The 12,943-nt window shown below is 46.6% G+C and overlaps 1 protein-coding gene across 1 annotated transcript in view; it reads left to right on the forward strand.

Moving 5' to 3' along the window:
- LOC119964414 (adseverin-like) overlaps positions 1 to 10,518 on the forward strand; it is a 55,564-nt gene extending 45,046 nt beyond the window's left edge. The window contains exon 17 of the mRNA XM_038793854.1: positions 9,214 to 10,518. Coding sequence (XP_038649782.1) covers positions 9,214 to 9,383 — 170 coding nt within the window. The 3' untranslated portion in view covers positions 9,384 to 10,518. The remainder of the gene's footprint in view (positions 1 to 9,213) is intronic.
- Positions 10,519 to 12,943: the final 2,425 nt, after the last annotated feature.

The raw sequence follows: 12,943 nt of genomic DNA on the forward strand, positions 1-12,943 counted from the left end.
CCACACTCCGGTGCCTGTTCGTGTACACTGAGGGAGAACTTAGAATGCCCAATTCATCTAACAAGCACGTCTTTTGGGACTTGTGGGAGCAAACTGGAGCACCCGGAGGAAACCCACACAGACACGGGGAGAGCGTGCAGACTCCACACAGACAGTGACCCAAGCCGGAATCGAACCTGGGACCCTGGTGCGGTGAAGCACCAGTGGGGCAGCAAGGTGGCACAGTGGTAGCACTGCTGCCTCACGGCGCCGAGGTCCCAGGTTCGATCCCAGCCTTGGGTCACTGTGTGGAGTTTGCACATTCTCCCTGTGTTTGCGTGGGTTTCGCCCCTACAATTCAAAGATGTGCAGGGTAAGTGGATTGGCCACGCAAAATCATTCCTTAATTGGAAAAAATCAATTGGGTACTCTAAATTTGTAAAAAGAAACAAAAAAAACAGTGCTATTTGTAGGAGGAGCAAGAATAAGTATCATGTATTGTGCAAGAACATCCTATCAAATTTTCAGCAGTGTACCACGGGGATCAGTGCTGGGTCCTCTGCTATTTGTGATTTTTATCAATGACTTGGAGGAGGGGGCCGAAGTGTGGGTCAGTAAATTTGCTGATGACACCATGATTGGTGGAGTAGTGGATGAGGTAGAGGGCTGTTGTAGGCTGCAAAGAGATATTGATAGGATGCAGAGCTGGGCTGAAAAATGGCAGATGGAGTTTAACCCTGATTCATTTTGGTAAGAAAAATTTGAATGCGGATTACAGGGTCAACGGCAGGGTTCTGAGGAATGTGGAGGAACAGCAAGATCTTGGGGTCATGTCCACAGATCTCTGAAGGTTGCCACTCAAGTGGATAGAGCCATGAAGAAGACCTATAGTGTGTTTGCGTTTATTAACAGGGGGCTTGAGTTTAAGAGCTGTGGGGTTATGCTGCAACTGTACATGACCCTGGTTAGACCACATTTGGAGTATTGTGTGCAGTTCTGGTTACCTCACTATAGGAAGGATGTGGAAGCATTGGAAAGGGTGCAATGGGGATTTACCAGGATGCTGCCTTGTTTGGAGGATAGGTCTTATGAGGAAAGGCTGAGGGAGCTAGGGCTTTTCTCTTTGGAGCGGAGGAGGATGAGAAGCGACTTAATAGAGGTTTACAAGATGATGAGGGGGATAGAGTGGACGTTTAGAGACTATTTCCTCGGGTGGATGTAGCTGTTACAAGGAGGCATAACTGTAAGGTTCAGGGTGGGAGATATAGGAGGGATGTCTGAGGTAGGTTCTTTACTCAGAGAGTGGTTGGGGTGTGGAATGGACTGCCTGCTGTGATAGTGGAGTCGGACACTTTAGGAACTTTCAAGCGGTTATTGGATAGGCACATGGAGCTCACCAGAATGACAGGGAGTGGGATAGCTTGATCCTGGTTTCAGACAAGGCTCCGCACAGCATCGAGGGCCGAAGGGCTGTACTGTTCTATGTTCTATATTTAAATTATCCAGAATTAGAATGGTGGAATTGTTACAGTGCAGAGAGAGGCCATTTGGTCCATCATGTCTGGCTCTTCGAATGAGCAGTTTACTTAGTGCCATTCTCCTGCCTTTTCTCCATCACCCTGATGTGGAGATGCCGGCGTTGGACTGGGTTGGGCACAGTAAGAGGTCTTACAAAATCAGTCCAACGGGTTTATTTGGAATCACTAGCTTTCGGAGCGCAGCTCCTTCATCAGGTGAGTTACCATAACCCTGCACATCGTTCCTTTAAGATACAACAGTCTAATTCCCTTTTGAATGCTTCGATTGAACCTGCCTCCTCCACACTCTCAGGCAGTGCATTCTAGACCTCAACCACTCGCTGGGTGCAAAAGTTTCTCTTCATGTCGCTTTTACTTCTCTTGTCAATCTGTGCCCTCTCGTTCTTGATCCTTCTACGAGTGGGAACAGTTTCTCCCTGTCTACTCTGTCCAGACCCCTCATGATTTTGAATACCTGTAACAAATCTACTCTCAGCCTACTTTTCTCCACGGAAAACAGTCCTAACTTCTCCAATCTATCATCATAACTGGTGTTCCTATCCCTATAATCTTTCTCGGGAATCTTTCCTGCATCTTCCCGAATGGCTTCACTCCCTTCCTGAAGTGCGGTTGCCAGAACTGCTAGCAATACTCTAACTGAGGCTGAACTAGTGTCTTCTAGAATTTCAACATAACTTCCTTGTTCTATGTGTTCCATGTCGCTATTAATAACATCTAGGATACTGTATGCTTCATTAACTGCACTCTCAACCTGACCTGTCAACCTCAATGACTTATCACAAGGATCAAAGAGTGAAAGGGTGTTTGGAGGTTAGAAGATGTTTTATTACCATTTCTGTTTGGGAACCCCAAAAATCATGCCACGTTGCCATGAAGGTGGGCTATGGTGGTTACATGGTTCTTTTGTTTAATTTATTTTGGTGCTCACAGAAGATAACTATAAGGGTATGAGTGGCAAGATTTCTGAGGTGCACTGGGAAACTCCATTAAATAGTATGGTGGGAGACAGGCAATCAGTAATATTTAAGGAATTATTACAGATTTACACGGGGATCGGTTAGCTCAGTTGGCTGCATGGCTGGTTCGTGCTCAGTGACACCAACAGCACAGGTTAAATTCCCATACCCAGGGCAGCACGGTGGCCTAGTGGTTAGCACAACCGCCTCACGGCGCTGAGGTCCCAGGTTCGATCCTGGCTTTGGGTCACTGTCCGTGTGGAGTTTGCACATTCTCCCCGTGTCTGCGTGGGTTTCGCCCCCACAACCCAAAAATGTGCAGAGTAGGTGGATTGGCCATGCTAAATTGCCCCTTAATTGGAAAAAATAATTGGGTAATCTAAATTTATTTTTTTTTTAAATTCCCATACCGGCTGAGGTTAGCCATGGTCTGTGTCAGTATTTATGCTCTACATGAGCCTCCACCCACCCCTCTACATCGCCCCCCATCAGCATCTCCTTCTATTCCTTTCTCCCTCATGTATGTATCTAGCTTTACGTTCAATGTATTCATGCTGTTCATCTCAACTACTCGCTGTGGTAACGAGTTCAACATTCTCACCACTCGCTGGGTAAAGAGGTTTCTATTGAAATTCCTATTGGATTATTGAATCCCTTCATAATCTGAAAGATTTCCATCAGGTCACCCATCAGTCTTCTCTTTTCCTGCTCTTGCACCCACTTTAGAATCGTACAGATAACCTATCCAATATCCTCTCCTTATAAATTTCAAACCCTTTTAGTGTCTCTTTGTTCAATTGTCCTGTTATAACCTGCCTGCTTACCACTGGCTGGGTACTAATGGCAATCCCACAATCCTTAGGGAGTGTGTGTGTGTATAAATAAATGTTTCTTTCTGTTCTATAAACTCATGCTGGATTCTTCATGGCCCTCACCAAATGTCCTGAGTAGCATCTTCTTTCTTGGTAAAGACAAATATAAACTATTCATTTAATAGTTCAGCTACGGTCTCTGCTTTTGTGTATAAGTCCCCTATTTGGTCCTTAATTGATAGATGTCACTCCTCCTTTTACCATTTATATACCCACAGAAGACTTTAGGACTCCCTTTTATGTTGGTTGACAATTTATTTTCATACTCTTTCTTTGTGCCTCTCATTTGCTTTCTTTCCTCCTCCCCTCTGAATCTTCTAAATTCAGCCTAGTTCTCAAACATATCTTCCACCAGGCATCTGTCATAAGCACACTTTTTCTTCTTTATCTTCATTTCTATCCCTTTTGTCATCCAGGGAACTCTGGCTTGGTTTTCTGTACCTTTCCCTTTCGAGGAAATATGCCTTGACTGTGCCTGAGCTATCTTCTCTTTGAAGATAGATCCCTGTTCAGCTCCCATTTTTTTCTGCCAACCTTTGACTCTAGTTTATTCAGCCCAGATCGTTAAAGTTGGCTTCCCTGACTTAACTGTTCATACTTTGGATTCATTTTTATTCATTCATGGGATGTGAGCATCACTGGCTTGGCAAACATTTATTCCCTAATTGCCCTTGGACTGAACTGAATGGCTTGTTAGGCCATTTGAGAGGGCATTTAAGAATCAACCACATTGCTGTGGGTCTGGAGTCGCATGTAGGCCAGACCTGGTGAGGTTGGAGTTACATGTCGGACAGACAAGCAACGTCCCTTCCCTATAGGATACTAATGGACCAGCTGGGTTATTACGATAATCAACGGTGGTTTCATTGCCCTTTGTCCTTCTCCATAGCCAGCCTAAACCTTATGACACAACAAATGTCCGCCTACCGATGCTCGTTCCACTTGGCCTGCCTCATTCCCAAGATCCAGGCTTGGAGTACCTCCTTTCTCATTGGACTGGTAACATGCTACTGGAGAAAATGTTCCTGAATTCATCGTAGGAACCCTGACCCGCGCTGCCCTTTTCAATACCATTATCCTAATCTATATTCAGATAATTAAAAGTTCATATTATAACTACTCTATAATTTTTGCACGTCTCTATAATTTCCTTGCAAATCTGTTCCTCTGCATCTTTCCCATTATTTGGAGGTCTATAGACTACAATAAGCAATGTAATTACATCTTCATTGTTCTTTGGCTCCAGCTTCATTCATTCTGGGCTGGATTCTCTGTGGCCCGACGCCACTATCGTAATCGGCAATCAGGTGGAGAATCGACTCCAACACCTAAATCGAGGTCGACGATTTTATTCTAGTGCTCGCTATCGCTCCCAGTATTCTGTACCGCTTCAAACGCTCTATCTTCCACCATATTAAAGCCCAGAAGTCTCTGCTCTCTCTCTCACTGGTTTATATCCCTGAAATTTCCTCCAAACTCTCCCTTATTCTCTCCCACTGGGTTATATTCCCCAAACCCCCTCTGATCTCTCACTCACTATACAACTAAATCTCCTCTGATCTCTCACTCACTCTCTCCCCATGGGCTATACAACTAAATCTCCTCTGATCTCTCTCTCTCTCTCTCTCTGTCCCGCAGGTCTCTATCCCTAAAATATCCTCCAATTCTCGCTTTCTCTCTCCTACGGTTTATATCCCCAAAGTCTCCCCTGAATTCTCACTCTCTCCTGCCGGTTTATATCCCTGAAGTCCCTCCCGAACGCTTGCTCATTCTCTCCCACTAGTTTATATCATAGAATCATAGAATTTACGGTGCAGGAAGAGGCCATTCAGCCCATCGAGTCTGCACCGGCTTTGGAAAGAGTACCCCATTTAAGCCCACATTTCCTTTTTTTTAAACAAACATTTTATTGAGGTATTTATGGTTTTACAACAATAACAGTGTACATACAAATATAAACATAATGCAAAAGCCGTCTTCCTCTCTCACAGGTCCCACCTTTTCCAGCCTCCTACTCGACACTAAACTACCCCCACAGCAACCACCCCCCTCCCCCCTTCTGCTCACTGTTAATTTTCCCTAAAGAAGTCAACAAATGGCAGCCACCTCTGGACAAACCCTAACATTGACCCTCTCAGGGTGAACTTGATTTTCTCCAGACAGAGAAAGCTAGCCATGTCTGATAGCCAGGTCTCCGACTTCGGGGGCTTTGAGTCCCTCCAAACTAATAACATCCGTCTCCGGGCTACCAGGGAAGCAAAGGCCAGAACATCTGCCTCTTCCTCCTCCTGGATTCCCGGATCTTGCGACACCCCGAAAATTGCCACCTCTGGACTCGGCGCCACCTTTGTTTTCAATACATTGGACACGACATCCGCAAACCACTGCCAGAATCCCCTAAGCTTCGGACATGCCCTGAACATATGAACGTGGTTCGCTGGTCCTCCCGCACACCTTGCACACCTGTCTTCCAACCCAAAGAACCTGCTCATCCGTGCCACTGTCATGTGGGCCCGGTGAACGACCTTGAATTGTATAAGGCTGAGCCTGGCACATGTTGTGGACGCGTTGACCTTATTCAACGCATCCGCCCAGACCATCCTCTAACTCTCCTCCTAACTCCTCTTCGCATTTGAGTTTCAGCTCCTCAGTCTGTGTTTCCTCTGACCCCATAAGCTCCTTATAAATGTCCAAAAGCCTCCCATCTCCCACCCACACTCTGAAAACTACCCTATCCTGTATCCCCTTGATGGTAGGAGCGGGAATGTTGAGACGTGCCTGCGTAGAACATCTCGCGCCAGCAGGTACCTAAACTCATTCCCTCCCATCAGTTCAAATTTCACCTCCAACTCCCTCAGGCTCCCCTCTCTGCCAACTCCGAAACCCTCCACCTAACCTCCCCGGGGCAAACAGGTGATTATTGCAAATTGGGAACCAGACCAATGCTCCCTCTGTTCCCACGCCGGCGGGAACGGCAGGGACGCCATTACAAATGCCCCCAAAGTAGAGCCCTTACAAGATGCCACCTCTACTCGCTCCCCCCCCCCCCCCCTCCCCATCATCCACTTCCTAATCATGGCTATATTCGCTGCCCAGTAATAATTACTAAAGTTTGAGAATGCCAGCAGCTCCCCCCCCATTTGGCGAATTATTCTTTGTTTTGAAGGTTCTGATACCAGTCGCCGTTCTGGTCAGCAGGATAGGGCAGTAAGCCGACCCCAGGCCTCACATACTTACACATATGGGGCGGTACTCTCCCCCCCCCCGACGGCGGGTGGGAGAATCGCCGGGACGCCACGCGAATCATACCACGCCGCCCTGACCCCCGCACCCACCCCCCCCTGAAACCAGCACCGCGCGAATTGCGCCGGGCCGCTCGGAGAATCCTTCCTTCCGCAGCCGGCCCCAGAACACCGGTGCCATGTTGGTGAGGGGCCGGCGCGCGTAAGAAGTTCCCCGCGCATGCGCAGGATTGAGCTGCCCCAACTGTGCATGCGCGGGTTGGCGCGGCGCCCATTGCGCCGCGTAGGGACGCTGGAGTGGCGTGAACCACTCCAGCGCGGGGCCAGAATACGTTGTGTCTGGGACCTGTTTGCGCCGTCGTGAAACGCAACTGCGTTCACGATGGCGAGGGCACTTAGACCCGGGAGCGGAGGATACCACCCATGTTGTTATATAGTGGAAAGATTAGGGATGGGATTTTCCGGCCCCCGGCGGGATTCCCTCCACGCCAGTTGGGGGCCGTTGACAGCACCCCCCCCCCCCCCAGCGATTCTCTGGCTCCGATGGGCTGAGTGGCCGACAAGTCTTTGCTCAGTCCCGCCGGCACGGATTACTCACCTCACACACGGCGGGTCCTAGTAGGTAAGTGTGCAGAGGCCGTCCTGGGGGTGGCGGGGTGGATCCGACACCGGGGGCGGGGGGGGGCTCATTGGGCCCGACCGATCGGCGGCCGGGCGGGCTGGTTCCTCCACGCTAGGCCCCTGTAGGGCTCCGCCATATTATCCTTTAGACGCCGGAGTGGTTGGCGCTGGTTTTCACGCCGCAGTGGGGACATAGCCCCATTATTGGAGAATCCCTCCCGCCCATGATCTAACAATTCACCTTCTTAGTTAATTTTCTTTCCGTTTTTGGAATGGCTGGATAAAGGGAAGCTTTGCATCAATTAGACGTTTTCATATCTGACATCAGGAACCCAGTTATACAATAAACCAAAATCCAAATTGGTTAGAAAACTGTACAGTCTAAAATTCTAAAGTATTAAAGAGACTTGATTAATTATTGACCATTTACTGAAGGTAAACGGTCAGGATTAATCCTGCACTCGGATGGACCTCATGGATATTAAAACAATCTTGACTTACTGGTGAAGTTATGCCTCCAGTATTTTGTATGGATTTAGGCATCCTATCTTCAAATGAACTTATTTATTATTCATTCATGGGGCGTAGGCATTGATGACAATGCCAGCATTTATTAGCTGTTCCTTTTTTTAAAATTTAGAGTACCCAATTCTTTTTTTTCCAATTAAGGGGCAATTTAGCGTGGCCAATCCACCTACCCTGTGCACATCTTTTTGGTTTGTGGGGGTGAGACCCACACAGAGAATGTGCAAGCTCCACACGGACAGTGACCCGGGGCTGGGATCGAACCCGAGTCCTTGGCGTCATGAGGCAGCAGTGCTAACCATTGCACTACCGTGCTGCCCCTCTTTATTCCCTGTTCCTAATTGCCATTGAGAAGCTGATGGTGAGCTGCCTTCTTGAACCACTGCAGTCCATGTGGTGTAGGTACACCCACAGTGCTGTTAGGGTGGGAGTTCCAGGATTTTTGTCCCACAGCAGTGACAGGACAGATTTCCTAGTTAAGATGATGAGTGACTTGAAGGGTGGCTTGCAGGCGATGGTGTTGCCATAAGTCTGCTGCCCCTGTCCTTCTAGATGGTAGTGGTCGTGGGTTTGGATGGTGCTGTTGAAGGAGCCCTGGTGTGTTGCTGCTCCATCTTGTGGGTGGTACACACTGCTGCCACCGTGCATGGGTGGTAGAGGAAGTGAATGTTGAAGGTGGTGGATGTGGTACCAATCAAGTGGGCTGCTTTGCTCTGGATGGTGTCGAGCTTCTTGAGTGTTATTAGAGCTGCATTCATCCAGGCAAGTGGAGAGCATTATTAACATTTGTGAAGAGAAAAATGGCAGGGAATGTTCGAGGTCTTGGAACTTGAAATAGGGAGAAACCTTTGTTCACTATGGAGAAAAGGTGCTTAGTCGGAATCAATTTTGTGTCTTAAAATTCCAAGATGAATGGATAATATTAATAAATTATTTTACTCGGACTCTGAATGAGGGGCATTAGCATAAAGTGAACAAACCTCAGGCAAGACTAAAAATGTTTTCTTTCGTCAGAGAATAGTCCATATTTGAAAGAGTCTCCTGCATGAAGCTGTTCGCAATGTGTTGGTTAGCACCTTTAAAGAGATCCTCACCTGTTCAGGAATTGGCTCGATGGTCATAATGTCATGTACAGATAATGCAATCTGTTGCCTTATGAAATATCATGGCTTTTTGGACTGCTTGCGAAGCCAATCATATGTGTGAGGACCAGAACCATTTATCTCTTCAACACTGTGCAAAAAAAATTAACAAGAAAAGAAGTTTTAAAAAGAAGGGAAAAATAACTAATATTCTTCCCTGATATAATCTTATGGTTTTTCAGGCAGACATCAAACCTCAATCAAATTCGATAGGTAAAAAAAAGGTCTTAACCCCCTGACTGTAAAATCATTCTAAACGTCTGTAAAAGTGAATGTGAAGTTTGTGTCACCTCTTGTATACATTTTACAAACTAATATATTTATTTTTCATCTTCCAGCAAAACAATACTTGGCAGCTGACCCAACTGGAAGAGACATGGGGACTCCTATTACCATCATGAAGCAAGGAAAAGAACTTCCAACATTCACAGGGTGGTTCTTAGCTTGGGACCCCAAAATGTGGGATATGAGCCCCCTGGAAAAATATTTGGCCAGCCTCAGGGTGTAGTGCTAAGAAGAGATCACACAAGCCACCCTTTCCTTTATCTGCATGCCCTAGCTGTAAAGCGCTGAAGAGCTGGGTATTATAGTGCCAGTAGAAATTCAGCAACATCTTTCACCGTTGAAGGAAAACTGAGTGAATAAATGTGTGCTCAAGGATGCTTGACATTTCATCATTTATATTGGGAATAGTAATGGATTCAATGTTGCCTCTGCCCATGTTGGTTCAAACTCTGAAAACTATGAATCGTGAGCCAGCTACTGACCCAAAGTTTAACTTGTGATCTTTCCCTGCAAATCGGGGTTGTGGTTGATGGGGTGGAGTCATGGAAAACCTGAGCTCAGATTTGACACTTGGTTTAGACTCCCAAGTCACCGTCAAACACAATAATGTTATTTGAAGGGGTTTTGATCACTCGTATAGGTAAGAATGTGACTTGAACTAAATCAAGTGGCAAATAGGAGATATCAGAAGGGAATCTGTGTGATGTTCCCGTGGTCACGTGTCACAGATGTTACAAGAGGCTTGCGCATTGAATGTTTACAACTTGAATAGAGAAGACACAGGCGGACAATGCTCACTTACCATTTAGGACCAATTTAACGCTGGAAGTGACTCAAATATTCCCAAGTGCTTCGTACCAAGGTCAGGTGAAGGTTTGAAGGTGGCTGGTAGCATATTAAATTTCATAGTTTGCGGGGGGTGGGGGGGATTGCTGGGCTGGCAGGGGGAGGTGGTGAGAGGGGAGCATTAGAAAATATGCCAGACCGAAAAGTAGTTTCATTTTCCAGAAATATCACTTTGCACTGCATCACAAGATGTTGAGGAGGTTTTCGGACCCTTTGTAGCTTCACACGTGTCTGAGCTGAATTTCTGCCACTGGCTCCGACCACTTGTGCGTGGGCATGCTCAGCCAATATTGGCTTTTCTGGGTGACAGGGCATCACTGCGATCATGATTGTGAAACTGGCTTTTCAGGTTTTGCTGCATTTTCATATTTTATGCAAAAGGCGGGAGAATTTTAGGTGTGAAAGTAGCAAAGCTTCTGCTAAATTGCTTGGCTCAAGAAAAGACTTATAATAAGTGTATTCATGGTTTATTCCTATGTTGATGTCTTAATAAAGTCTTGATATTTACAAAACTGTTTCAGTTGTTTTCTCTCACTGTCAGTCTGCACTTTAATGTGACTGTAAGGCCTCAAAAAATCATATTTTTGTAATTGTCACTTTAAGGCCGCTTGCAGCCAGCGTTATTAACAGCCGGCTGCTGCGGCTGTTGCCCACAGATTTGCGCGATTGGAAGCGCCACGACAGATGGCTCCGCGACCCTCCCGACACCCGCCCGTGACCCACCCGCGGGTCACGCCCCCGAGTTTGACAGTGCCTGCTCTAGGGAACCCAATTGGGCAGGTTCCCATTATGTGGGGAGGAGAGGAGCGGAGATGGTTGGGGGTGGGGGGTGGGGGGGGGGGGGGGGTTGGGCCACTTTCACTTTGAGATTGGGCTGCCCCTTTAATGGAGCAGGGCTTGCCAGCTGCATCAGGCCTCGCCCCGCTGGAACGACAGCGCAAAACACGCTCCTGTTTTTTTTTACAAAGTGTCAGAAGGTGAAAACTTGGCTGTGCTTCTGGGGAGAAACACACTGGTTTTCAATCGGAACCTGACACCGGCCATTTTTTAGAAGTCTGCCCTATGGCACGGAAGGGGAGGAGAGCAGGATAACAAAATATAAATTTTACCACCTCACAGATTCTGAAGGCAATATGAAGCTCAGGGATTGAGAGGAGTCACAGGTCCCTTTATCCTGGATGCTTAGAATAAAATAATTATGCTACCTAGGTGGTTTATTCCAACTGCTTCAAATATAGATAACTGATTATGATAAAAGCAAAATACTGCAAATGCTGGAAATCAGAAAGGAAAACAGAAAGTGGCGAATAAACCCAGCGGGCTGGGCAGTATCTGTGCAGATGGAGACAGAGTTGACCAAGTCCATTGACCCTTCTATAGAACTACATAAGGATAAATGGACTTGAGATGTTAACTGGATTTCCCTCTCCAAGACGCCCTGAAAAGATTACTGTTTAGGATGAGCGTTTCAACACTTTTTCAAAACTATATAAATTCAATTGAGACCATCCATTAAACGTATAGTTGTGGAGATGGAATAATCATAGAAACTTTCAGCACAGAGGGAAGCCATTCAGTCTGGCAAGCCCGTACTAGCTCTTTCAAAGTGCAGTCCTGCTTAATCCCACACTCTTGTTTCTTGTCTGTAACGCTGGATGTTCATCATATTCAAGCGAATGTTCAATTCCCTTTTTAAATTATTTATGGAATCAACGTCCAGCTATTTCAGATATGGTGGGTGGGATTTTCCAGCCCCGGCCACCCCCGGATTGTCCAGTCCCACCGAAGGTCAACCGCGGTGGGTCCTGACACAACAGGACTGGAAATTCGGGCCAATATTCAAACACTCCCTGGGTGATAAAGTTTGACCCTCGCCTCCCCTATCGCTCTTTTGCCAATGATTTTAAATCCATGGCCTCTGATTATGATCCACTCACTGCAGGGAATAGTTTTTCTCTCTCATTCGGAATCTCGCGTCACCTTGGAAACTCCCATTGTGTCAGCTATTAACTTTTTCTGTTCTGAGGAGAACAAGGAGGCACTTTTCGAACCTGAAGTTTCTCATTCCTGGCAGAGTCCTGAAGCACCCCTTTACTAATACGTTTGAATCTTTCCTGCGTGATGGCCACAATAGCCAGCTGCAATTATTATTTTTTGAACTATTGGAAATACCGGAAATAATTGAGGAGTCCTTTCACACCTGTTCACCTTCATCAGCCACATGCAAACAATTCAAATGTGTGTAAGAAAGTGAGTGGTGAATTAGCAGTCACTCAGCCAGGAATGGAAGATGATTCAGGCAGACATTTCAATATATCACCCATTCACTGAACTGCTAACCGGTTTATGTGTTTGCGCTTTGGGCCATTGGCAGCACATTCGGTGAAATTTTAAGTCTTCCCACAGTTGGGAGGAAAACAATTACGGGTTATTTTCCTACATTTGCAGCAGCCAATTAATAAAACATCCATTTGGCAAAAGGACTGGAATCAACCAGTCCGTACATTCTACTGAACTGACTCACTGCTCTGGACGTGACTAGCTCCAATAGAGGGGAGTTGAGGAGGAAAGTTTTCACTCCGAGATTTATCAGGATCTGAAACGTCCTACCTGAAAAGGTGATGGAAGCTGACTCCATAAATCATTTTTAAAGGGATTTGAACAGGGACTTTTTTTTAAATTTAGAGTACCCAATTAATTTTTTCCAATTAAGGGGCAATTTAGCTTGGCCAGTCCACCTAACCTGCACATCCTTGGGTTGTGAGGGGCGAAACCCACGCAAACACGGGGAGAATGTGCAAACTCCACACGGGCAGTGACCCAGAGCCGGGATCGAACCTGGGACCTTGGCGCTGTAAGGCAGCTGTGCTAACCACTGCACCACCGTGCTGGCCTTTGAAAAGGGACTTTAAGTTGAAGAACTTACAGGGTTACGGA

This window comes from Scyliorhinus canicula, chromosome 4, assembly GCF_902713615.1.
Source record: "Scyliorhinus canicula chromosome 4, sScyCan1.1, whole genome shotgun sequence".
NCBI classification, from domain to species: Eukaryota; Metazoa; Chordata; class Chondrichthyes; order Carcharhiniformes; family Scyliorhinidae; genus Scyliorhinus; species Scyliorhinus canicula.